Source organism: Crotalus tigris, unplaced genomic scaffold, assembly GCF_016545835.1.
Source record: "Crotalus tigris isolate CLP2741 ecotype Arizona unplaced genomic scaffold, ASM1654583v1 scf7180000019007.31208882:3723066, whole genome shotgun sequence".
In the NCBI taxonomy this organism is placed as follows: Eukaryota; Metazoa; Chordata; class Lepidosauria; order Squamata; family Viperidae; genus Crotalus; species Crotalus tigris.
In genome coordinates this window covers 1,160,348-1,184,337 of record NW_024097321.1, presented here as the reverse complement: position 1 = coordinate 1,184,337, position 23,990 = coordinate 1,160,348, and the positions used below count along the sequence as shown (strand labels likewise).

Sequence of the window (23,990 nt, the reverse complement as noted above, 5' to 3'; positions counted from 1 at the left end):
ATTTTAAGGCATGTGGACTTCAACTCCCAGAATTGCTGGCTGTGGAATTCTGGGAGTTGAAGTCCACATGCCTTAAAATTGTCAAGTTTGGGAAACACTGCTCTAAAATACAGTGCAAACTCCCAGAATTTGCCATAAGTCATGCTGCCTGAGACTCACAGAAGTTATAGTCTCATCCAACCACTATGCAGGCACTTGACTGGAAAAGGTGCCCTAAAATGCCTGTAAGGGTAGCAGTGCTGTTTAAGATGATACTCATAAAAGACTGGAATTGAACAATGAAGTTGTTGATTTGACAGACACCAAAGTGTTCAGGAATAGAAATTCCAAGGCAGACTATAAATAGCTTCAAAAAGTCTAAGCTGTATTAAAGGGATAGTCAGATATGAGGATCATTTTGAATGTAGCAAAAGGAAGACCGAAAGGGGGGGGGGAATCCTAAAATATATACTCAATATTTGAACCAAAAGTGATTAACCAGGGAAGAGATATTTGGGTTAAGATAGAAAGTACATTAAAAAGCATATTGTCTCTGAAAACCTTTTCTTTATTATATAATAACTCAACTGTATGTGTGTAAATGTTTAATATGGCATCATGGATTAATTAGAAGTAAAAAATATGCACTTATGTAACAAAGCAATCAACACTAACATTTCTAAAAGCCAGCACTATTTGTTCTTCTCATTTTAATTAGAAAAACGAAATGCTGTCAGGCAGAACAATAGGACTGATTACCTTTAAAAACGCTTGTCTGCATTTAAAGATTGGGAAAAGATTCCCTTGACCAAAGGCCAACACCCAAGATTTGCTTTGTCGAGAAGTCCTTCATAAAATTGGAATTAACTTCCTGACTTCCAGCTTTATAACCAGGCAAATATTTTGGCTTCACTTTTCTCTGAAAGCCAGGTCACCATCCCAAACCTATGATAGGACATTTTAAAAACGACGATATAAACCTTTGATATCGTGGCAGGGGCTGAGGTCCACTTTTAGTTATAATTCTGCAATATACTCAGACCTTTTCCACATTTGGAAGAAATTGGGATAGAGAAATTTTATTTGGATCCTTCTTTGCATACTAAATTTACAATCTAGGTTAATTCCAGTTTGAGTATACTGGATATTTTAAAACATCTTCATGAGCTAATAGGAGTGCTAATAGCTCAGATCATTTTTTTTAAAAAAAACTAATAATGTGGGAGATAGCAAGGAATCTTACTTTTCTATAATGGATAAAATATGCCCTCTTAGATTTGGATTTATATGTTTGTTCTCTGCTTATAAACTGGTATTTGATCAACATAATGTAAAGACAGATCAATATTTTTCTGAGTGATTAAATTTTGAAATTTTCTTTGAAGTGAGAAGTTTTCTTAATATATTGTTATATTCTCTCTCTCTCTCTCTCTCTCTCTCTCTCTCTCTCTCTCTCTCTCTCTCTCATTCCTTGCCTCAAAATAAGCAGCCACTGGAAAGTGAATCTGCAAAACAACTGCAACAAACTGGTCACAGTATCAAGCACAACTGTCTTAATGTCCACCTTGCTTAGCAATAGAATTTCTGTGGTCATAAATCAAGGACGACCTGTAGGGCTGTCAATACCATGGACAGGACAGCTTATTGTGGTAAGTGCTGGCTGCCATTTTCTCTGGAAAAGCTACCATTTTCAAATGTGTTTTTGGGGGGCTTATGCATTGGATTAGTTATACTTTCCATTGGAGTTTGACACAACCTGCCTTCAGCTCATGTCTATTTGCCACCACAGGGAGAAGTCCTAAAAGGGACTTGGGATCATTTATATGGTTGCTCCTTAACTCAGGAATTGTGTCACCACTCTACAGAGTTTGCTGATCTGTCTCATGGAAAAATAACTTATTCTGAACCTTTCTGTATTTGGTAAGAATTTTAAAATGCAACCTAGTAGCCTGTCAGGAGGAATGCTGTTTCCAAATTACCAAACCCCTACAAAGCATGTGCATAGAGAACTAGAATGCATGTACGTGTTAAGACTGGGATATCAGAAACAGTTTTGCTTTTCTTTTTATGAATAAAAAGGGCTGCTTAGTATTTTAAAGGAAATTTGAGGGACTGGTGAACTGAAAAACTGATAAGCCTGAAGTAGAGAAACTGAACGTTCACTCATTTGCCTCACCATCCTTTAGGACAGGGCTTTTCAACCAGTGGCACGGGTACCACCTGTGGTACATTGGCACCTGGCAGGTGGTACACGACCATCCTAGAAAAGTGGTAGCAGGGGAGGGGAATGAGCTGAACTGGTGGTAGCACCGCACAAGCCTGAGCGAGAGATGGCTGGAGCTGCAGGGCTGTCAGGGCTCAGAGGAAGCGCCAGGATCAGCGCCAGGCTCCAGCTGGAGCTCGGCACTGATCCTGGTGCTTCTGCTGAGCCCAGAAGAAGTACCAATCAGCTGGAAAGCAGCACTGATCCTGGTGCTTCTGCTGATCCCAGAAGAAGCGCCGATCAGCTGGAATGTTGCAGCCTCTCCAGGGTCTTGTGATTTACATTCAGATGCTTGGCAACTGATTCATATTTATGACGGTCACAGTGTCCCAGGGTCATGTGAAGTGACCAAAACCTGCTGCAACCACCCAGCAGACGGGGGGAATAAAAACCAAACAGCCCCCCACCCCACCCCCATGCCAATCCTCAACAGAAATGCTCACAACAATGAAAACCTCGGATAGGAGGAAGAGCGCCACCGGGTGGGCAGACGTCTTGCTTGGCTGTGGCTTGGGGGGCACTTTTTTTGGTGCTATTGTAACTTTGAACAGTCACTAAGAGAACTATTGTAAGTCGAGGACTACCTGTAGTTTATCACTTTTTTCCTTTTTTTTTTTTTTTGGTCATCAAATTTTTGACCCCTTGCTAGGCGACTGGTGGTACTCGGATGTTGCCATATCCTAAAAGTGGTACAATGGGTGAAAAGATTGAAAAGCCCTGCTTTAGGAGACTGATTTTTGTTTTACCTCAATAGAAAAAAAATCCAGTTACACCGAGTCCAAGTGCTGTTTGTCCCACCTTGGTTTCTGCAGTTAGCCATAATATGCTTTACATTTAACTATCCTACATTTAATGTCATCTGGTAGCATTATGGCTAGCCTATTTCCCAATTTCAGTCCAGGATCTTTTCTGATTACTAAAATGGCATCAGTTCCAGTTCATTCTTTGAAGAACCACACAATTAATTTATTTACATTGTACAAAACCTTTAATTTATTCCCACTGTCTGCTTCCTGCTTTGTAATAGTAAAATCTAACTTTATTCAAGATCTTTAGGCCAAATGTTTGTTAAAACATTTTTGGAATTTCAAGAATATAACACCTGGCAGATCACACATTTAGATTTCACATGAACCTCCTGACATATTAAAGATACACAAGAGCTTGTGGGGTCATGCTATTTACTTCAGCTCCCACTGCCCTTGCACACACTAGTCATTGTAGAAGAAGACCAAATTGAGCCCAAGTGCGGGGTCAAATGCATCATCAGTCTGAAGTCTCCACACCCTCAAAATAGATCTAGGTCTAGCCCTCCACCACCACCACCCCGAAGTCTGTGGACTTTTATCTGGTGCCAATTTGCCTTGACCATTAGTACAACAGAGTCTTGTATACAGGTTGCATGGAATAAACTCGCAATGCTTTCTGAATTCCATCCTGGGTCTTGGTTTCTTTTGCCTGAGAGTCACATGTCTTCAGATTCACAATCAAAACCCACCTAAAGCAACTCTAAGCATATATCAATTTAACACATGCAGAAACTGGGCATGGATGTACAGTACATTCACACAGAGAAGTTCATCTCATAATGTTTCTCACCCAAATCCCAACACTATAAACACAAGAAAGAAAAAAATGACAACCCCTTGTTCTTCCTCCAGTCTAATTTTCACACCTGTTATCTAAATATACTGTATGTCTATCTCCTTGACTAAATACTGGGATTTCAGCGCTGAATAACCAGATGTATAAAATGAGACTTCCTTCACCTTCCACAGCATATTGTTCATTAAAATATTTAATATGCTTTCTTTCTGGTTTCCAAAACTGTAGGTACTCATTATATAGAAGCTGGCTAAGACAATGTAACATTCCATTTTCTTTGAAAATATAGTTCTATCTCTTTTTAAAATATGGAAATATTTATTTCAAAATATAAAAAACAGTTTATCAAGCCATGCTACATTTCAGATACAGACCTTCACTATTTGGTATGTGGTCAAGGGTAAAACCATTAACTTCACATCATTTGGCATAGTCACTCCATTTGGTTTATAAATATTTTAAAACACCATTTATACCAATGAATAGGATAGTGATAAATACCAATATAAGTTTTTAAATAATTTATATTACATTTCAATACAATATAAATATTATATTAATAATGCACATCATTTTTTAATTTCTAATTCACAGAAATAGTAGCTTTCAAAGAATTTGGGGAATGTGTGATTCTCAGTATACTTATTTGGAAGTAAATTCCTCTGAACTTATTAAGACATGCATAAGAAAGAATTTAACTTCCAACCAGCAACAAGCATAAAGGCAGATGCTTCAGTTCAGATATGCTATTACACGACATTACTGTAGTGTATAGCTAAGGTGTAGGTCTTCACTTTTGCAGCATTTACACAAAAGGAAGCAGAGCACCCAGGGCCTCAGATGACTCAACTCAACACACACAATTCAATCAGCAATTACACTGCATCCCCCAGGCATTTCAAGGTCTTATAGTCTTTTAACAATACTCCTACATGTTTTTAAGGCAATTGCTGAGGATACACCATTTTCATTAAATCAATATTTTAATCCAGCTGAGTTCTACTGAGTGTGTTTCTGTCCATAATCTTGTAGCACATTTCACTGCTGTTGTAAAATAAAACTATCTTCATGCTCATTTTTTTTAACAAAATGAAGTGTGAAGACTAAAAGAGAAAAATCACTTTGAAAAAAAATCTAAAATTAAAGGACTATCAACATAACATTGATTTTCACAGTATTCTTCAGCCTTAAAAGAGAAAATACTTTTATTTTCAGCAAATTAATCTCAGTTTCCTTTTCTTTTAGCTCCCTTTTACATTTACTGACAAGAGGTCATTTCTGCTTATTAATTTAGCTACCCACTTGTTAATTTCCTAAATACAGGTAAGATCAGAGTCCCTCCACCCCACAGACAATGAATCTGTGTTTTATAAAAAAAAATTACAATTAAAACAGCTTATCTTTAAAGTAAGGTGCTACTTTGCCTAAGTTTTAAAATACAGAACATGATACAGCTTCCAAGAAAACAAACATCATCAAACATAAGTGTGCATTATATACATAGTCAAACAGATGAAACTTGTGAAATTTAGATGATGAAACAGGATGTCTATTTCTTCACTTACATATAAAAAGGAAAAGAATCCGCTCCCTCCAAGCCCAGTTATCTCAAGCTGTCATCTGCTAAGAACTGAGCATCGCTTGCAATCTCCGTTTCACGAAATACTCCCTAAACTGATTGCTCTTCGACTCTGCACTGAAAACCTCCTGGCGTCACCACCCTCTTCTCCACCCTGCACTTCCACAGAGCCCCATACTTTACAATATTACATAATGACAAGATTCCTCTGCCACTATATGTTGAAAAAAAATGCATTCAGGGAAATCCAACATCACTAGGAAAGAGGGCAGAAATCAAACATTTTCCAGAAGCATTCTGCTGCAAAAGTCATTCGGCTATTTATAAGAAAGAATGTTTTGTTTTGTTTTGTTTTGTTTAAAGGAAGATATGCAATTTTTGTCCTGGCTTTCATTCCCATGACTGTTACAGTAATCATTTTCTAGTTCCCCTCCCATCTCTCACACACACACACACACACACACACACACACACACACCCTGCTGATGATGGGTCATACCAAATTGCTCTAATGGGCACTTTCCAAAAAAAGGGCAATCATTTGTGGAAATTGTAGGGTTATCAAACACCTGCTATAGTTGGAGGTTCACCCAAGTGGAACCACTTCTCCACTCTTAGATGTCTCTATGCGTCCTTCTGAAAGTATTTACATTATCTAAGACAGTGTTTCTCAACCTTGACAATTTTAAGGCATGTGGACTTCAACTCCCAGAATTCCACAGCCAGCATTGCTGGCTGTGGAATTCTGGGAGTTGAAGTCCACATGCCTTAAAATTGTCAAGGTTGAGAAACACCGATCTAAGACAAAGGATTCTAATATTAACCATAATACATTGTGAGCAATCCTACCAAGCTTCCTTGTGCACCCATGCATGCACGCGTGCGCGCGCACACACACACACACACACACACACACACACACAATCACATGGCTTTTGAAGAAAAGAATTAAAGATAGGGCTTTGTCTATCTTTTTTCCTACTATTTCTTCCAATGACGCTAGCCAACTCAATGTAAAGGAAAAACATTTGAACCCAGCTTACTGTTTATATCCACTTAATCAAAACCATTTTTTTAAAGTATAGCCATTCATCTGAACTTGTTATTAATACTAGACTTATAGAACAAAGCACAAAGGGATTTGAAATTTTTTAAATAAAACTCATTTCCTTCCATCTTCAAATTACACATTGACTTATATGCATGTTGCAGATGTTTAAAAAAAACAGAGGCAACAGGACACACACAATGCAACAATCTCCATCTTAATTTAAGCAAGGAACCATGGATGAAGAACAGATTGTGACTTCCTTTTAGATAGTGAGAGAAGTTCCAACAGATTATTAAAAGTGATGATGGAGAGCAATGCATTGAGATGTTCATGGCATAACGGTGTGGAACTTAGTTTGAGCACTGATTCTAAAAGAAACACAGAACTATTTTAAATCCATGAAAAGAGATCCAAGGCTGATCACAGATATTTTCAAGTAACAGATATGCAGATGCGGGAAGTCAGTAGCAAAGTGAGTAGTGGAACTTCAAAATGTACCTAGGTGAAGAATCTGAGTATTGTACCAATCAGTTTCCCAATACAAAGAAACTAGTGATGTCTACTGGCCAGCAATCAGATCCCACTTTAGCTTATTTCAGAGTGGTGGCATATTAGGGCATTGGAGAAAAGACAAAAAGGGTGAAGGAATGGAAGTTGATAGGAACAACAGGAAGCAGGTGGGGATCTGAACATTTACTGAGCACTCAAAATATGGGCATCCTCTTTATCCACCAAAAATTTGCCCCAGTCAAGCACATCTATAAACAACCTACAGAACTATCGAGAAGGAATATTTTGACCAGCTAAAGCAGAGCTTAACCAGAAGCCTAGATGTCTAAAACGCAAGCGGAATTACAGAATTGATGTGACAGCCATAGTATATCTCATTAGACGTCCTTTATTTTTATCTTCATGTAATGCATTCATTTCTGCTGCTCTTTCTGGGTTACTTTCCCAAAGTAAGCAATCAGAGGCATCATTTTTTTTTACTTAAAAAACACAAAAAGTATATTTTATGCTTATAACCCTCGGGATATAAGTGCTACTAAAAAGAAAACAGCACACACACCCCTCCCCCATACATACACAAAGAGAGTCCTTGTTTCAAAATGACTTTGACTTCATTAAAGAGACAGGCACAAGAAGAAAAAATAGTAAAAAATGTAGGCATTTCCATCATCTTTCAATTGAATTAATTCCTCTGCAACGCGAACTGGTACCCAACCTCATTTACTATCGTATCTTTTTTTTTTTTGTAAAAATTTGTATTTTCAACTTTACAATACATAACAATCTTACAAATACTTCAGATAAAAAATAAAACAAATTGATACACACCACATTCGGTCTTGCCCACCCATTTCCCCCCAAACCGCATCCCACCTCAAACCAACTTACTTCTTTTCCTCTTTTTCTTCACTCACCCCCTCTCCTCCTTACTGAGAAGTAAGTAGGAAGGTTGAGGTGAAGGAGGAGACGGGGCATTTACTATCATATCTATATGGACTGTATCAAAATGGCAAGGACAAACTGACTATTGTAACAGCAGACCATTACAAACTATTTTAAAATGTGGATTTGTTTTGTCATGCAAGAATAATGATCTTAGCATAAGCAGAAGATCACTATGACTACTTTGCCACAGCTTAAAATTCATGCAAATATTTTGTCATGGTTTCCATTATAGTAGGATTCAAAACCTATGAATATTAAGAAAAATGTAAAATAAAGATGGCTTATTAAATACATACATATATGTAGCTAAATCCTTTCCCTCGATTTATCTGAATGGTGGAATACTTTTTGACTCATATTTATTTTTATTTTATTTTATTTTATTTAACACAAAAGTTAAATAATTGCTTATTGATGCCACTGGATAGAATCCAAGGAATTCTGCTTCATTAATTCAGTCAATTTTTCTGTCTTCCCCTGAGCTTACACTTGTTTCTGTAGTTTCCTTCTGATTATAGTTGACATACATAGTAGCTTTTGGTGGTGCATTTAATGTATTAAGTTGCATCACATACATCAAAATTTCAGATATATTTTTCAAGAAGTAGCTTCTTTTATATGTTCTTTTTAAGTTGTAGATTCTACTCCACATCTTTTTCCCTAGTAATCCTACAGCCACCCTTATGAACTGAGTGCCAAAAATAACTCCATGACTGCTTTCCACCAGTAGGGATGATGATGTTGTTGACGATGATGATGGAGTTATTTCAAATCCTTCAGAAATACAGGTACACATGTGGGGAAAACCAGTTCTTAGATAAGTTGATTAAATCAACTTATCAATTAAATCAAGTTGATTTATAGACATATAAGGCCAAAGTTTGTTATCTTATAAGAACAATACTACAGATTTGCAATGGGAAATCTTTGTTGGCATCTGGCATTGGCAAACTGCCCCTTCCCCTTGATTTGTGAGAGAAGTTTTCCTTTCTGATTTATTGTTTTACTGTTTTTTCCCTTTCTTTTTGATTTCTGAAGTAAAACAGGTGACGGAACTAACCTGAGCACTGTTATACATTAGTAACATGAAATCTTTTATTTATGAATATGTATGCTTACATACATCATCCTTCATTTGATTCCACACATGGAATTTTAATGACTGGCTTTTTGGCTAATGTGTGTTTAAGCTTAAATATGTGAACTGCTTCCTGATCCCCTTTACAATTAATGTGAAATAGCACAATACTGTTCCACTTCCTCTAGTAGAAATCTTAATCATTTTTTAAATGTACTGCATTCCCAGGTGTTTAATTAATTTCGTTTTAGGGAATTCCTTTGTTGTTGTTGTTGTTCCATCAGTTTAAGTATAATGGAAAAGAAAGAAACAGAACCTGACATGCAACAATGACTCTTTTTTCATTGATGGTGATGATATTTATGCAACATTGATGTATGCAAAAGCAGTAACTGAATCTGAGCTTTAAAAATAAATCGTTTTTTCCAGCACAATTAACACAAAAACAATATAATTTAAAAAACAGGTGTAAATATGCAAGGAGTCTGTTCTTAGTCAGTCAGCAGCCGCCTTGTGATTTTAAAGCATTTGCAATTAATAAGCAGTGTATTATTAGTTAGAGCATACTAGCCCAAGACTTCAGTAGCTTATCATCTATATTCAATTCTACAATTTATTTATTAGATTTTTATTCCACCTTTATTACTTTTATAAAATAAGTCAAGGCAGAAAACATACATAATATTCACTCCTCTTTCTATTTTCCTTACAACTACAACCCTATGAGATGGACTGGGCTGAGACAGAACAAATGGCCCAGAGTCACCCATCTGACTTTCATGCCTAAGGCAGGACTAGAACTCACAGTCTCTTAGTTTCTAAACCAGCACCTTAACCACTACATCAAACTTGTATTACTTATACAATACTGAGTTTAAACAGCATATATAATGCCCCCTCCTCCTATTTTCCTTCATAATGACAACTTTGTGAGGTAGGCTGGCTGAGAAAGAATGGCCCAAGTTCAACCAATGAGTCTTCGTGGCTGAGGATGGAATAGTACTGGGTTTCCCTGTTTTTAGTACAATATCTTATTACACTCCATTGGCCTTGAACAAGTCAAAGAGATATATAAGAGCCATGGTGGTACAGTGGCTAAAATGCAGTACCAACTGCAAGCTGACCGCTAGCCTATTCTGACTGGTTCAAAGTTGCCTCAGCCTTCCATCCTTCCAAGGTCAGTAAAACGATGACCTAGATTGTTGGGGACAATGTGCTGAGTCTGTAAGCCTGTAGAGAGGGCTGTAAGAGCACTATGGAGCAGTATATAAGTACTATTGCTATATATGTAATTGTATCCATGGATATGCATATGGATGTGTGTCTGCATGTACAAATATAGTGCAACTCAATCGACAAAAGCAGTCCGCGTGCCTTCCATATCTCTCTACTTTCTGCATTAATTTTTAAGCAGTGCTCTTACCCTGAATGGTAAATCAAGTTTCTCCTTCTCTAGCATCTGGTCCAGCATGCCATCTGTGTTGCTCCTTTTTAGACTTCCATTAACATCAGGCACATGGTTGAAATCTATATTAAAAAGAAAAGCCAAAAAGCTAGATATCAGAAGAAAAAACATGTATTTTCTTTCATTTAGATATAATTGTTTCACTGAAGTTTCAGGAAACGTAGACTCCTGAAGATTTGCTTGGCTTTTCCAGCTAAAATAATTCCATGCAAAGTAATACAAATATTTGGTCTGCTACTTCAAAGCTTGCCTTCCTCAACATCATCTGTCTACAATGTGGTACAGTGTGTCCTGGCTGAAGAAAACATCCAATACAAATGTCTGCATAATACATATAAAATGATTTTCTTGGATGAACACATTGTCCTAAAACTTACTGTGGTTCTTAAACTTATTAATGGCCCAAAAGAAGAGGGAAGAGAACCTTGGCTTCCTTCTTTGTATTACTGCTTTGCTTATATAGCAGCAATTAGGATAAAATTTAAAGAAAAATAATATTTTGCCAATATATATATAGTCCTTGACCGATGATTGTAAAGGAACTTGCCTATTACAGTTGTAAGTCATGATGGTCATAAAGCAGGTCATCAAACAGCATGCTATTAAACAAATTTTCATGGTTCTTAAGTGAATCCATGGTCGTTAAATGGATGCCATGGTTGTTAAGCAAGCCCACTGTTTGCTATGGGGACATTTTTGCAGAATATTGGAAATTAACATAGGTTTTCAGCAAAAACAAACAAACAAAAAAACCTAAATTGTAATTATTTGACTGTGGGACACTGCAAATGTCTGTAAATGAAGGCAGGTTGCCAAGTGCCCAAAATAGTCATTTGACCATGGGGAGAGAGGAACTGGCCATTGGAACTTCATAACTGAGTTTTAAGTACCTTGGGGGGCTGTCTGTTATAACTTTGAATGGCTGCTAAGCAACTGGTTGTAAGTCAACGACTGCCTGTATTTAAAAATATGGATTAGAACAAATTAACACAAATGAATAAGGGGGAAATCCCCGATATGCTGGAAGTGTGGAGAGACCGTTGGGAATTACTACCACATGTGATGGAAATGCACGCAGGCACAAAAAAATTGGAATTTATTAAAGAAATGGCGGGAAGAAAACCTGCTAACAGATATAGAGGCCAAACCAGAATTTTTCCTACTGGGAATTATAGAAAGAAAATACAAGAAAGATACAAATTATTTATTACTGCATATAATAACAGCGGCACGAATAGCCTTCACTCAAAAATAGAAAGAGGAAGATATTCCATCCGAACAGGAAATATTATTGAAAATCCTGAATTGCACAGAAATTAATAGACTAACATTGGAACTCAAGGATAAAAGTGAAACTAAGTACTATAAAATCTGGGAACAATTTTATGACTGGATAGATAACAAGAGGGCAGTCAAGACAAATGTATAGTGTTAGAATAAAATATAGATTATAGACAAATGTATATTTAAAAGAAGAACTATATGTCTATATGAGTACTAATGTTACTGTAAAGTGATGGAAGATGTATGGAACCAGATGTATCTATGTCCAATGTGTTTTTAATTTTGTATTATTAATAAAACTTCAGTAAAAAAAATATGGATTAGGGCTACCAGATTGGGGCTGCAAATATCAGAGATACCACTAGGTGGCAGCAGAGAACCTGAGACTTTCTGGATCTCTTTGTTACCATCTAATGATTATTGCAAATTTGCAACTTGGATTTAGTAGCCAATCAAAAATGAAAACAAAAGAAATTTCATATTAGCTTCTTCGAGAGATGTATCATGCAATGATTATAATAAATGGACTTTGTATATGCATAAAGTATATACGGATATGTTCACTTCAGTAAGTTTAGGCAAGAATGCCAGGCAACTCCAGAGAAACTGAAATGATTTAGCATTTTGTCTACATCCATGCCCATATGCACCAATGTTTTTAGCTGCCAATTTAATTACATGAATGTCACTATGTTGTATTGTGCTGACAAGCCATACATGGTTCACCATCATTCAAGGTAAAGATAATGTAACATCAAACTTCAAAAAGAACAAAATGTTTCCCTCACCATTAATTATTCAATTAAATACTGAGCACACTATGAACAGATGGGGTCATGAGCAAAGCAGCAGAGAGAAAGCTCATGAAAACATCAGAAAACACAATCCTCTAAGCCTCCGTAGAAGTACAAACCATGCAATGAACATGGCACTATGATAAGTATCTGAACATAGTCAAGGTTGAAGAAAGCAGATTGTATGCATGCTTCGGAGGCTCTGAAATCAAATTTGGAGGTCAAGAAAACAAATAAGAAACAAAGAAAATGCACCTCTCTTTTAAGGCAGAAACAGATCCCTATAAACCAGGGGTGTCAAACTCGCAACGTCATGTGACGTGTTGCGACATATCGTGACTTTTTTCCATTGCCGGCAATGGGGCAGGCACGGTTTTGCCATGACGCATCTGGCCCGCGGGCCAGCAGTTTCACACCACTGTTATAAACAGATGCAACTTTTCATGATGCTTTTAGTCCATTTAATTAACAAAGCTTTAATAGCATGCTAATCCACACTGCTCTTACCAACTCCCTCTTTTCTCTGCAAATGAGGAGGAAACGGCAATGAGGCATCAGGAGGAATGGGGAATGTGCTTTTAAGTATCAGCCTGCTAAATAACTTCTCATCATTTACAGTTCTGTTCTGAACATCACCCATTTGAACTAGTGCCCTATTGCACAGCAGCAAAAATATGTTAACAAACATCAAGAATAGATGGCAAGCTACCCTCTCGGTAAAGAGGATGGTGCTTTGCCTTTCACTTTATTGACACTAATAAGAGGGGAGTAGGATGGAGCACTAAAAATAAAAGCAGATGGGAAAGCAAAATTAGGTATGCCCTACCACTGTAGAAACTGGGAAAGTACACAGTCAATTATTTCTATTTTAGATCATGCTGGTGAGAGAGTCAGAGTCCACGCTACTTGAACACAGAGAATGAAATTAGAGAAATATAGTAACCAAACAAGTATGGAAGATCTCCTTTGTATTACAGAACCAATTATTCCACGGGATAGAGCTGAAATGTGAATAGTTCAAAACAATAAATTGTTTTCAAAGAAGGATCTTTTAGTGCTCATTTACTCGATATAAAACTCTGTTCCTCATAATAACCAGACTCTGCTTGTCCCCATGGGCAAGATTCTCAGCAATGTCTGCTCATAAACAATCTCCATTTGTTCTAACACCAAATACCGCCACATAAGCTGCCCTTCAACATACTTCTGATTCTCTGTATTACCACTTTGCTGAAATTACCACTTTAATCAATCATTTCTTGATGCCTAGCAGTTATCTTGCAATTAGCTATTTCCTCTCCTGAGCCTTATATTAGTGCAATTGTGCATCAAGGAAAAAAAATGGTTTTGCAAAGCACTGCCAGGCATGAAGAAACAGGATTACATGTAAGTTCTAATTCAGCAGGTTTACTGCTCACGCCTATCCACAAGAATCTGGTCAACTAATGGTCAGCACTAATTTGGTGCTAAACAAGAGTTAATGGAATTCAGGAGGAGGGGGGCTGGACTTGGAGAATTTGTGGACACATAATGATTTTTGGCTGAGTTCTGCCTTAACTCTACCCCCAGGCTTTGCCTGTTCTTCTACATTGCTGCCACCAGTGAAGCAAGATGGAAGGACAGAGAAAGCCAGTTCATCTTAGAATCAGATATACTGGCAATTTGACTATGTTGAGTATTCTCTTCTTGAAGGATCTATAAACTCAAATTCGCAAGGCAGTCCAGATGTAAAATGGAATATCATGGATGGAAGGGAGAGAGTGGGAATAGCCCTCAACTTCTACCTCAAACTCAGTACGGTTCTTGGTGAAATTTAAACCAGACCTATATCATTGTTTTTTCAGGCCAGAGACCATACTTGGCTTTCAAGTTGCATGCTGAAAGCCATACTCTAGAATGTAGGGAAGGTCTCCCAAATTTCTCACCAACAGTTTTGCCTGCAAGAGGGGCCAATTTCAGAAAGAAAATAGATTTGGAGATTATGTGCATAGTAAATAAAGTACTCCTTTTCCTTCTCTTTTCTATTCTCCTCCTCCTCCTCTTGAGACCAGGGGTGGCTAAAGAAAGGTGTAAGTTACTGAAAGTTGTAGTCCCATTCTCACAACCAAGATGGTGTAAAGATGATTTAGTTCAAGAATATCAAAACAATCTTTCCAGAATGTATCTAAGAGGGACAGCCCATCCCACAGAAAGAAATTTACCACAGAAAGGATCATCTGGATCATCTATACAATAAAATGAGATAAAATGACAGAAAGCAACTGAAGACAACAAAGCTTGCATAACACATTTTTGGTTCTAGAATTAAACTTCCAAAAAGTCAAAATATATAGACACATTCACAAAACATCCTTACCTATCAATGTTCTCCCACATCACCACCCACAACCAATCATTGTCCAATACCTAAGCCACTTTAAAGTGACCCACTTTTGTTTTTAAATTTTTTGATATGCTTAAAATACACATTAGTTCAATGAGGATCACAGCCATTATGCAACTGGTGGGAAGTAGTCTAAGCTTTTTCCACCTCATAAGGATTTCATTTGACCCAATACATTCTTACAGGCAATGAAAATAGTGCCTGGAAGAGCCATTGTGCCTGCTAGCTCTATACTAGAAGGGAAATATAGTAATTTAATTCTCTCAATCTATGGGAGATAAATTGAAAATCAAAGCTCCTACAGCAGAAATTATGTTAAAAAAACAACACTCATATACAAAATAATGAAGCCCAGGGCAAAAATTCAGTTAAAGTATTGGCAGGGTGGAAGGAAGAAAGGAATATTAGAATTAAACTGCAGTGGGCAGAAGAAATAAAGAATAAAGAAGAATGTAGTTTTGAAGTTGAGAGAAGGCAATCAACTATACTATATGGAAGTTTTTTTCTAGTATGTCATTAAGACCCTTGTTTAGCTATACCCTCAAGCTTAGTCAAGCATCTCAGTGAATCTGACATGATTGGACCAGATAATTTACAGCATAATGGTTAAGATAAATTCAGTCCAGTTTCTGGGTTGAAAGAAAAAGAAGGAAACAGCACTGCATGAGATAATGTTTCTACAAAGTATGGGCAAAGTAAGCCATTAAACCTAGAATGCTATTAAAATACTTTTATAGCTTGTTCTATTGAAAAGGAGACAACTGCTAGAGCTTTTTATTTAATGGTTCAAAAATGAGACTCAAAAAAATGTAAAACTATATTTTCATCCTCAAAAGTGGAAATAGCTAGTGAGCAAACTGCATCCACCATCCTAAATGTGAAAGTCTCCAGGGATGTTAACTTTCCAAAAATGTACAGTCAACTTTATTTCTCACATTCATGAATTTCTCAATGACCTGATAAAGAGGACAGTCCACAAAATTTGAGAAAAATGTGTTCTCTTGAAGACTTGTCCTACCTAAAGTTTCTGTGCACATCCCAAATTTTGTGGATGGTTCCCTTTTGAACTGCTTCAGTCAGAATTCTACCAACAATTCACACAACTAGACATTGAACAAACTTCTCATTCATTTTTACCACCTGTCCTTTTGTATAGAAAAAATCATGATGTTCTTCTAATTGTGGAGCACAAATTTATTTATTTATTTATTTATGAGACTTATATACTGCTTTAAGTGCAAGCACTCTCTAAGCGGTGTACACCAGTAAGCAATGTATATATATGTAGTCTACACGTCACTCCATAAACAAACTGCATTCATATTTTAATATACTTCCAGTTAGATCTTCTACACCTGTACCCTTAGCATTTTTCAGCATGCTCATGACTTTCATGACCATTCCATCAAATTTAATTAATCTATTCTTTAATACAAATAGTCCATGACTTATGATCACAATTGAGCCCAAAATTTCTATTGCTAAGTGAAACATTTGATAAGTTAATTTTGACTCATTTTATGACCTTTCTGGCCACAGGTTGTTAAGTGAATCACTGCAATTAAGTTAGTGACATGGTTGTTAAGTGAATCTGGCTTCCCCATTGACTCTGCTTAATCACAAAAAGCGATCTCAAAAAGCAGTCACATGACCCCAGGACACTGCAACCATCATAAATATGAATCAATTGCCAAGCATCTAAATTTTGATCACATGAACATGGGGGTGCTGCAATGTTCAGAAGTGTGAAAAACAGTTATAAATCACTTTTTTCAGCGCTGCTGTAACTTTGAACGGTCACTAAATGAACTGTTGTAAGTTGAGGACAAACCGTATATGTTCATGTATTTTTTTATCCATGTTATTCTAGTTTCACTCTAGTTTCTTTCATATATATTTTTTCTTTTCTTCTATGTCCTCTAGTTTTTTTAAATTTCTTTCATTTTCTTCCATTTCCCCCACCCCAAAATCCACTCTTGGCACTATCAAGAAATGGTTTATCCCTACTCTGAATTCTTACTCCTTCTTGTATCCTTCACTAATTACCTCCATCACAAACAAATACATTTTTTAAGAGTTATAATAATTCCTTTGGCATGCGAACAGAGAAATAACCTTATTTTTTAACCATGTATTTGTTACAAACAATTTTTTTTTTGTCAGTTACTATAAACCTTTTGTAATTTACTGCATGATTGGGAAAAAAGCTGGGGGGGGGAGAAAATCTCCCCTCTTTGCTACAACATAAACACTAAATTCTCAGGGGTCTGATGGGAAAAAATGGCCTTAACAGCCTTTGGTGCTTCTTAAAAACATCTGGTACTCATAGTTAGAAACATCAAGGGTAAACGTATCTTTGATCTGATCAACAAATAGGAATTCTTGTATTTTCGTCCATTAAGAACGTAGAAAATGGGAATAGGAAACCAGGATACTGGTTAGATTGTTAGAATTAGGCCGATATGTCACTGGAAATTTAACCAGGGCAGCAATTGAGGAAGAATATGAGCAGGGAAAAACAGAAACCCATTTGGGGTTTGTTTCTATTATAAACCATTTGTAAAAGCATTTTCTATATGCTAAATTAATCGGATAAATATGACTTTTTAACAAATGTACATTCCCACCCAATCATTGATCTGGCCTCTAGTTCATGGTACACCTCTACCTCAGCTGCTCTTTGAATGAGACAGCCATAGGATTTTGATTATAACACCATATACGGGGATCAATAAAAATTTCAAAAAGATATTCTAGAAGATCAGCATCACTACTTATAAAGCGGGTGCTCTTAACATGGTAAACATGCCAGGTAATGACTACCTAAAATATCAAACTAATAAACTGAGTATAAATCCTAAATAATGAACTATGATTTATTAATTCCGTAATTTTCAAAAATAGAATTAAGTCTGTCAATGTAAATGTAACTAATTGCTGAGAAAACCTTTACCAGTAAAAATATTTAGAATTTGGTGGGAGAAATAAACTAAAATAAGGATTGTTAATAGGATCGATGATAAGGCAATCCAAATGATTGAAAAGAAAAGAAATGTATTAATGTGATGATTATTTTTTAGGAATATTGGAAAAAAATATACTAAATTGTCATTTATTAAAACAATAAGAATTGTATTAACTCAATGTTTGCAAAAAAAGGATGTTTCGGGGAAAGAGGAAATCAACCAAAATTAATATATGGAATACAGACTTTAGAAATCAATTGTTAAGGAGTGTTTTTACAAATGTCACCCAGATAACACACTGTTTACCAAGTATTGAGTGACTTATGCTTGTGTAAAAAATTAATAAAAAATATAATACACAAAAAAGTATTTCAGAAACAGTATTAATTCCGTAATTTTTACTTTATGGCAGGAGTTTTTATACTCCAATTTCATTTAAATGGAACAGCCTTATGAGATAAATACTACTTATTGCATGCTAAATTTTGCAATCAAGTTTTTATTTTAAACATGACCTAATAAAGCTGCTTTATAATTATCAATCCAAAAACCTCTCTCTAGTGGTTTTTCATATTTAGCACTACAAAAGAATAATTACATTTTAGAACTGGAATGGAGCTTAGACACAACGAGTCTAACACACTGCTCAGTATAAGAAGCTGCAACAATGACATCCCTGTCAGAAAGATATCTGTTTAATATTTCCAGAGAAAAGAGAGTCTGCTTCCTACTGCTGAAAAGTTTTTGTGTAAGATGACTAACATCCTTTCTATTAAACCTTCTCTTCTATAAATGAAGAACACTTTTAACCTTGCTTCAAGGGCTAGTTTGCAAAATATTCTGCATACACTTCAGATATCTGCTATAAAGAACTGGACACGTCACTGTACTCACTGGCCACAAAAGAGAAGCCCTGAGCAATATCCTTATCAGACTTTTTCCTGAACAGGTGAAAAACTTAAATGTTGCTATCAGCACAATTGGGCCTTGCACAGTTAGTCCTACACAAAGTAACTGTGTTCAAGGCAGTGCAAATACCACTCCCTTTCATAAGTCCTCCTACATTGTGTGAAGACAGAAGAAAAAACAGGGCACTCCCATGTTTCCCAGCATAAGAGCCCTTCACACATTCAACTCAATGCCTCAACATGGCTAATTACAGTACTTCTTGCGATTTGGATGTTATACTTCCATCCATGAAGTCTTGAGTTACACTACTTGCCCTACTAGAAACAAAATGGTTTCTAGAAAGCATTTTCAAGCTTCAGCCAAAAAAGTTATCAAAATGACATACTGTATTTAATTTAGTATGCAAAATGCTTCAGAAGCGTCAGCATTATGAATCACTTGTCCCTCAAAAGACAAATTTCAATTACACTTATCCAAGGTAAGCTGCACATTAAATGAGAGATACTTGTGCCTACTGATGTAAGAACCTTATGGCTTCAAAACAAGCATGAGCAGGCAGAGAAATACAGAGCAAGTCACCATGAAGTATGTGACTTTACTGAAAGACTAAGACAAGACTGCTCAGCCCTCTTCTTGGGGATTATGTTCAGTCAATCAGCAACTGAAATTGACATATCAGCAATGGAGGGAAAAAATATCTTTCACTTGCAATTATTTATGACATTAATAGAAGAAAAGTTTGGGCAGCAATTTTTCATAGAAAAGGAACTGCTAATCAGCCTCCTTTTCAATTGTCCCAGTGGATATTTTCATAGCATCCCGCCCATGACCTAAATCTCATTAAAAACATTGCAAGATAGTTTTATCTACATGCAGTGCTGTATAATGTCACAGCACAGATGTTATTCTAAGGTATGTTGTATTGCCACAAGTTCTTTAAATATGTAATTTTCTGTAATCCTGAGCAGAAAATGGCAACATTGTTTTCCCAAGTTGTTTTATTTATTTGTGTATTGCATTTACATCCTGCCTTTCTTTAAAAGTTTCAGGCAGCATATACGTTAAGGGTTACCCTCAATCAATGACACCACAACTCTGTAAGACACACTAGGCTGAAAGACAGTGACTGACTCAACACCACCCAATAAGCTTAGCAATCAAATGGACTTAAACCTGGTTTTTGCTGGTTCCAGTCTAAACCACCACAGCATGCTGACTTTCAATCATGTTTTTGGTAGCAACTATGTAATTGTGTGTGTGTGTGTGTGTGTGTGTGTGTGTGTGTGTGTGTGTGTATGTATGTATGCATGTATGTATATATATATGTTTTCTGAGGTTTTCGCGGGTGTTTGTATGTAGGTCTTTGGTTGTTCGGGTTTTCTCCCACATAAAATTGGAAGTGTCTTGGCGACGTTTCGACGAAGTCCCATTCGTCATCTTCAGGCTGGTGTTTTCAGCTTCGTGCTGCTGTGTATGTATATATGTATGTATATGTATGTGTATATATATATATATATATATATATATATATATATATATATATATACACACACACACACACACACACACACACACACACACATATACATTCTTCTGAATTATGCCTTCTTTTCCCTAAGTTGCAGTATAAAAGTAACGTATATATTTTACATATGTTTATAAATGCCACTCTTCTATTTATTGGAAATAATTTTGTTATATAGAAGATGAACTATGAATTTATTATTTTATTTCTTGAATCCATACTGTTTTCCCTGAGAATAAAAGATCTATAAAATCCTGTCAAAATCTTGAAATATCTGAAAAACTCGTCCAAGAACAAAAATAAAAATCAATCAATCAATGGATCTTACGTCTAAAAATGCTTAATACATCTATAACTCCCATTATGAAGGTGTTGTTTATAAAAATGCAAATATGTTTTAAGATTATCTTCTAAAAGTTTCTGTGTTTACTCAAAAATAAAAAGGTGAAATGGCATTAAAAATATTGCACGTGCTCTTTTCATGCAGGAAAGGTCACCGTAAAACTTTAAACATTGTCTCACCATTTGCTGTATTCATTCTGAGGTTATCCAGAAATTCCTCCAAGAGTTGTGATTGGTTATGCGGAGGCAAGAACTTTCTTGCATCCTTGGAAACGATACCATCTTTCAAAGAAGTACATAATGCTTTTCTATTGCCTTTGAGATTTGTGGTCAATGTTAGCTGCACGCTTTTCTCTGAGAACAGCAATTCCATCTGCCTGAGGTCAAGCTCAGATACAGATTCTCCATTTATAATCAAAATTTCATTCCCAACACACAAGCCTGGGAGCAGAAAAAAGCAGAAGACAGGAAGACACAACAGCAAGAGGGCACATTAAAACATATTGTAACAAACTGCTAAGAAATTTTTTTTTAAAACTTACCACTTGAAAGTTTATGGAATGTATTGTGATGAAACAAAAAATCCAACAAATGTTTTGCAAAAATTAAGATTTACATAAAGAAAGTATCCTGCTTGTTAGAAAAGGAGTTAAAATTACAATAGGAGAGTAACTTTTCCATTATCTAATAAAGCAATCTAGGCAGTGAACCAGGACAAAAAGCTACTGGCCTAAATCACTTTTTAAGCATTATACCCAAATAAATATGGACAAAATTCTACTTTCTTAAAGCCTTCCCTTCCTTTTTAGCTTAGAATTTCATCCAGTGAGTACAATAACTAGAAGCTAGTTAAACTGAACAAAATCCCTGGGAACATGGGCAATAAAGCAATAAAGGAATGTAAGAATTGAGTGGATTCAACAGCCATGAAAAATGGCATTTGATCGTATCATCCTTGTCGTAGAGAATTAATAACAATTTGAAACATAAACACATAACTTGATGTGGCAAGATGAAATTCTCTGAATATTCTTATAGTACAATTGATCTACTCACTGAAAATTCTATTTAACTCACTGTGTTGTCTAGACAGGACTGCTGAAATGAGTGACTTCAGGCAGATGAAATAGATGATATTTCACTCAACATGTTTTCTCTATTCATATACAATAAATGCATAGCTATCTGCTTGCTGAGGCTATGCTTCTTGGAGAACAAGTCTTTAGCATGGCTTCCCAACAAGCATATATGGGGGTGAGGGTGGGGTGGAGAAGAGAAGAGGATTTTTCACATTGGGCTGTCCCTGAAGAGTATCTAGAAGCTTTAGCTGGTACAAAATGGAGTGGCACAGGCAGTTATGTGTACTTCAAGAACTGCACATATTACACCTCAGCTCTGGGAGTTGCATTGGCTGTCAATTTGCTTCTCAGTTAAACTAAAGGTGCTGGTTATGACCTTTAAAGTCTTACAAGGCATGGGGCCAAATTATTTGAGGGACCACCTATCCCCAATTGCATTGACCCATGCTATCAGGTATGGCAGGAAGGACATACTGGGGTCTCATTAGCCAAGGAACTTCACTTGGCAAGACTCAAGATGAGTGCTTTTTCTGCAATGGCAGACCATATCGTTCCTTCAAGGTGAGATTGGCCCCAATCCAGTTGAACTTCTGGAAGTCCCTCAAAAATTGGTTTTGCAGTTGGGCTTGGGAATCCCATGAAAGTAAACAGCCTGTTAAATGGCATTGTACACTGTGTGTAAGTCTAGATTACACTCTCCCATCTTTTTGTTATTGGAGTTTGTAGCTGTCATTAACTGATTTTAATGATTGGATTTTGTATTTTAATTGTGTACCCCACCCAGAATCACGTGAGACAGACTGCCATATAAATTCAATCGATCAATCAATACAGAGTTCCATGTAATGCTTTGCTGTCCATCTGTATAACAAAAAACCTTCCCATGTTGGTGCTAAGAATCTAAGAAACTTTTGATAGACCTACCCACTGCCAAAAAAGAAAGAGATCAAATGGTTCCTCCTTCCATTCATCCATCCATCCTTCCTTGAATATTTGTATCCTGTGTATAATTTGTATTTTAGGTGGCTTATTTTAGTTTAGAGCCATGCGCAGGCATTAGAAAATAATGTAAATGAGAGAGACACACAAACCTCCTCTGTAAGCTATCCCATCAGGAAGAACATCACTTATAAAGATATGGGTAAGATACTGGTGTTCATCAACTTGCACGTTGACTGCAAATCCTGGAATTAAAAAGAAATCAGCTTTATAAGCATGTGTCAATACCACCATCTTAAAATGAACTACACAGAATTAGTATGCAATACCAATTACATAGAAAGAATATATTTTTATGTTATTTAGGATATTGCGTCTCATTAACACTGTATACATCTGAAATAACATAAAAGTAAAATAGAGGCCATTGGAGAATAATTACTAAAAGCAGAATATCATTGTTTGTAGCCTTATAACATACTGTCTTCAACAGAGGACATGCCATTTTTTTTAGCTCCCAAACCAAATCACTCTTATCATAGTTTCCTTTGGCTCCATTTATCCAAAGGCCCTGGGTACTCTATTCCATCAAAGTCTTTTCTATGAAAGCTAAACAGAACTCTGAGTTCAAAGACACACTATATCCTTGGCTAACAATATAGGGGACAGAACTAACCAAGTCAACCAAGCAAGTACTTAAAACAGTTTCCTCATTCAGTTAACTGCTGACTTACCAAAATCAGCTACACCCTCTTTCTTAGTAAGATGCGCATGGTAGATGCTCAAAGGAAAGATTTCTATTTCATCATATATCTGTAGAAGAGACAATATCACATCTCAAGCTGGACTGGGGATAGATGCACAAGTTCAAAATACACTCAATGAATAAACCCAATAATGCCACTGTTAGGATCAACTCTTCCATTCAGTAGCTGCTTTGCAAGGCTTTTTGTGGTTGCCATTAAAGGACAGAACATTGCCAATTATCGTGTCAATTCTATTGGGATTCTGTATCTCATTCGTTAAATTTTATTTCAGTCACTATCATTGGATTAGAGCATTGAAAAATGCCACTTATGTATAAAAATTATGATAGTTAACTTAAAGAATCATTTAAAATATTAAAGGCAACATGATAGAGAATCCACCCATAATCTATATTTGGACAAGAAGCAAAGTTTCACCTCTGTCTGTTATTGCCTAGCTGCAGTTCTAATCTTTTAAGTAATTTTCTCCCTGGCCTGATCAAACTTTCAGTATGACGGATGGGCTACTTAAAAAAAAAACCCACAAG

General features: G+C 36.3%; 1 protein-coding gene across 5 annotated transcripts in view; it reads right to left on the bottom strand.

Moving 5' to 3' along the window:
• TIAM2 (TIAM Rac1 associated GEF 2) overlaps positions 1 to 23,990 on the bottom strand; it is a 145,588-nt gene that overhangs the window by 23,698 nt on the left and 97,900 nt on the right. For all 5 annotated transcript variants that reach the window (XM_039358225.1, XM_039358224.1, XM_039358227.1 and 2 more), the window contains 4 exons: positions 23,431 to 23,509; positions 22,849 to 22,941; positions 20,859 to 21,119; positions 10,434 to 10,537 (listed from right to left, as the gene is read on the bottom strand). In XM_039358225.1, the coding sequence (XP_039214159.1) occupies positions 10,434 to 10,537; positions 20,859 to 21,119; positions 22,849 to 22,941; positions 23,431 to 23,509 (537 nt within the window). The remainder of the gene's footprint in view (positions 1 to 10,433; positions 10,538 to 20,858; positions 21,120 to 22,848; positions 22,942 to 23,430; positions 23,510 to 23,990) is intronic.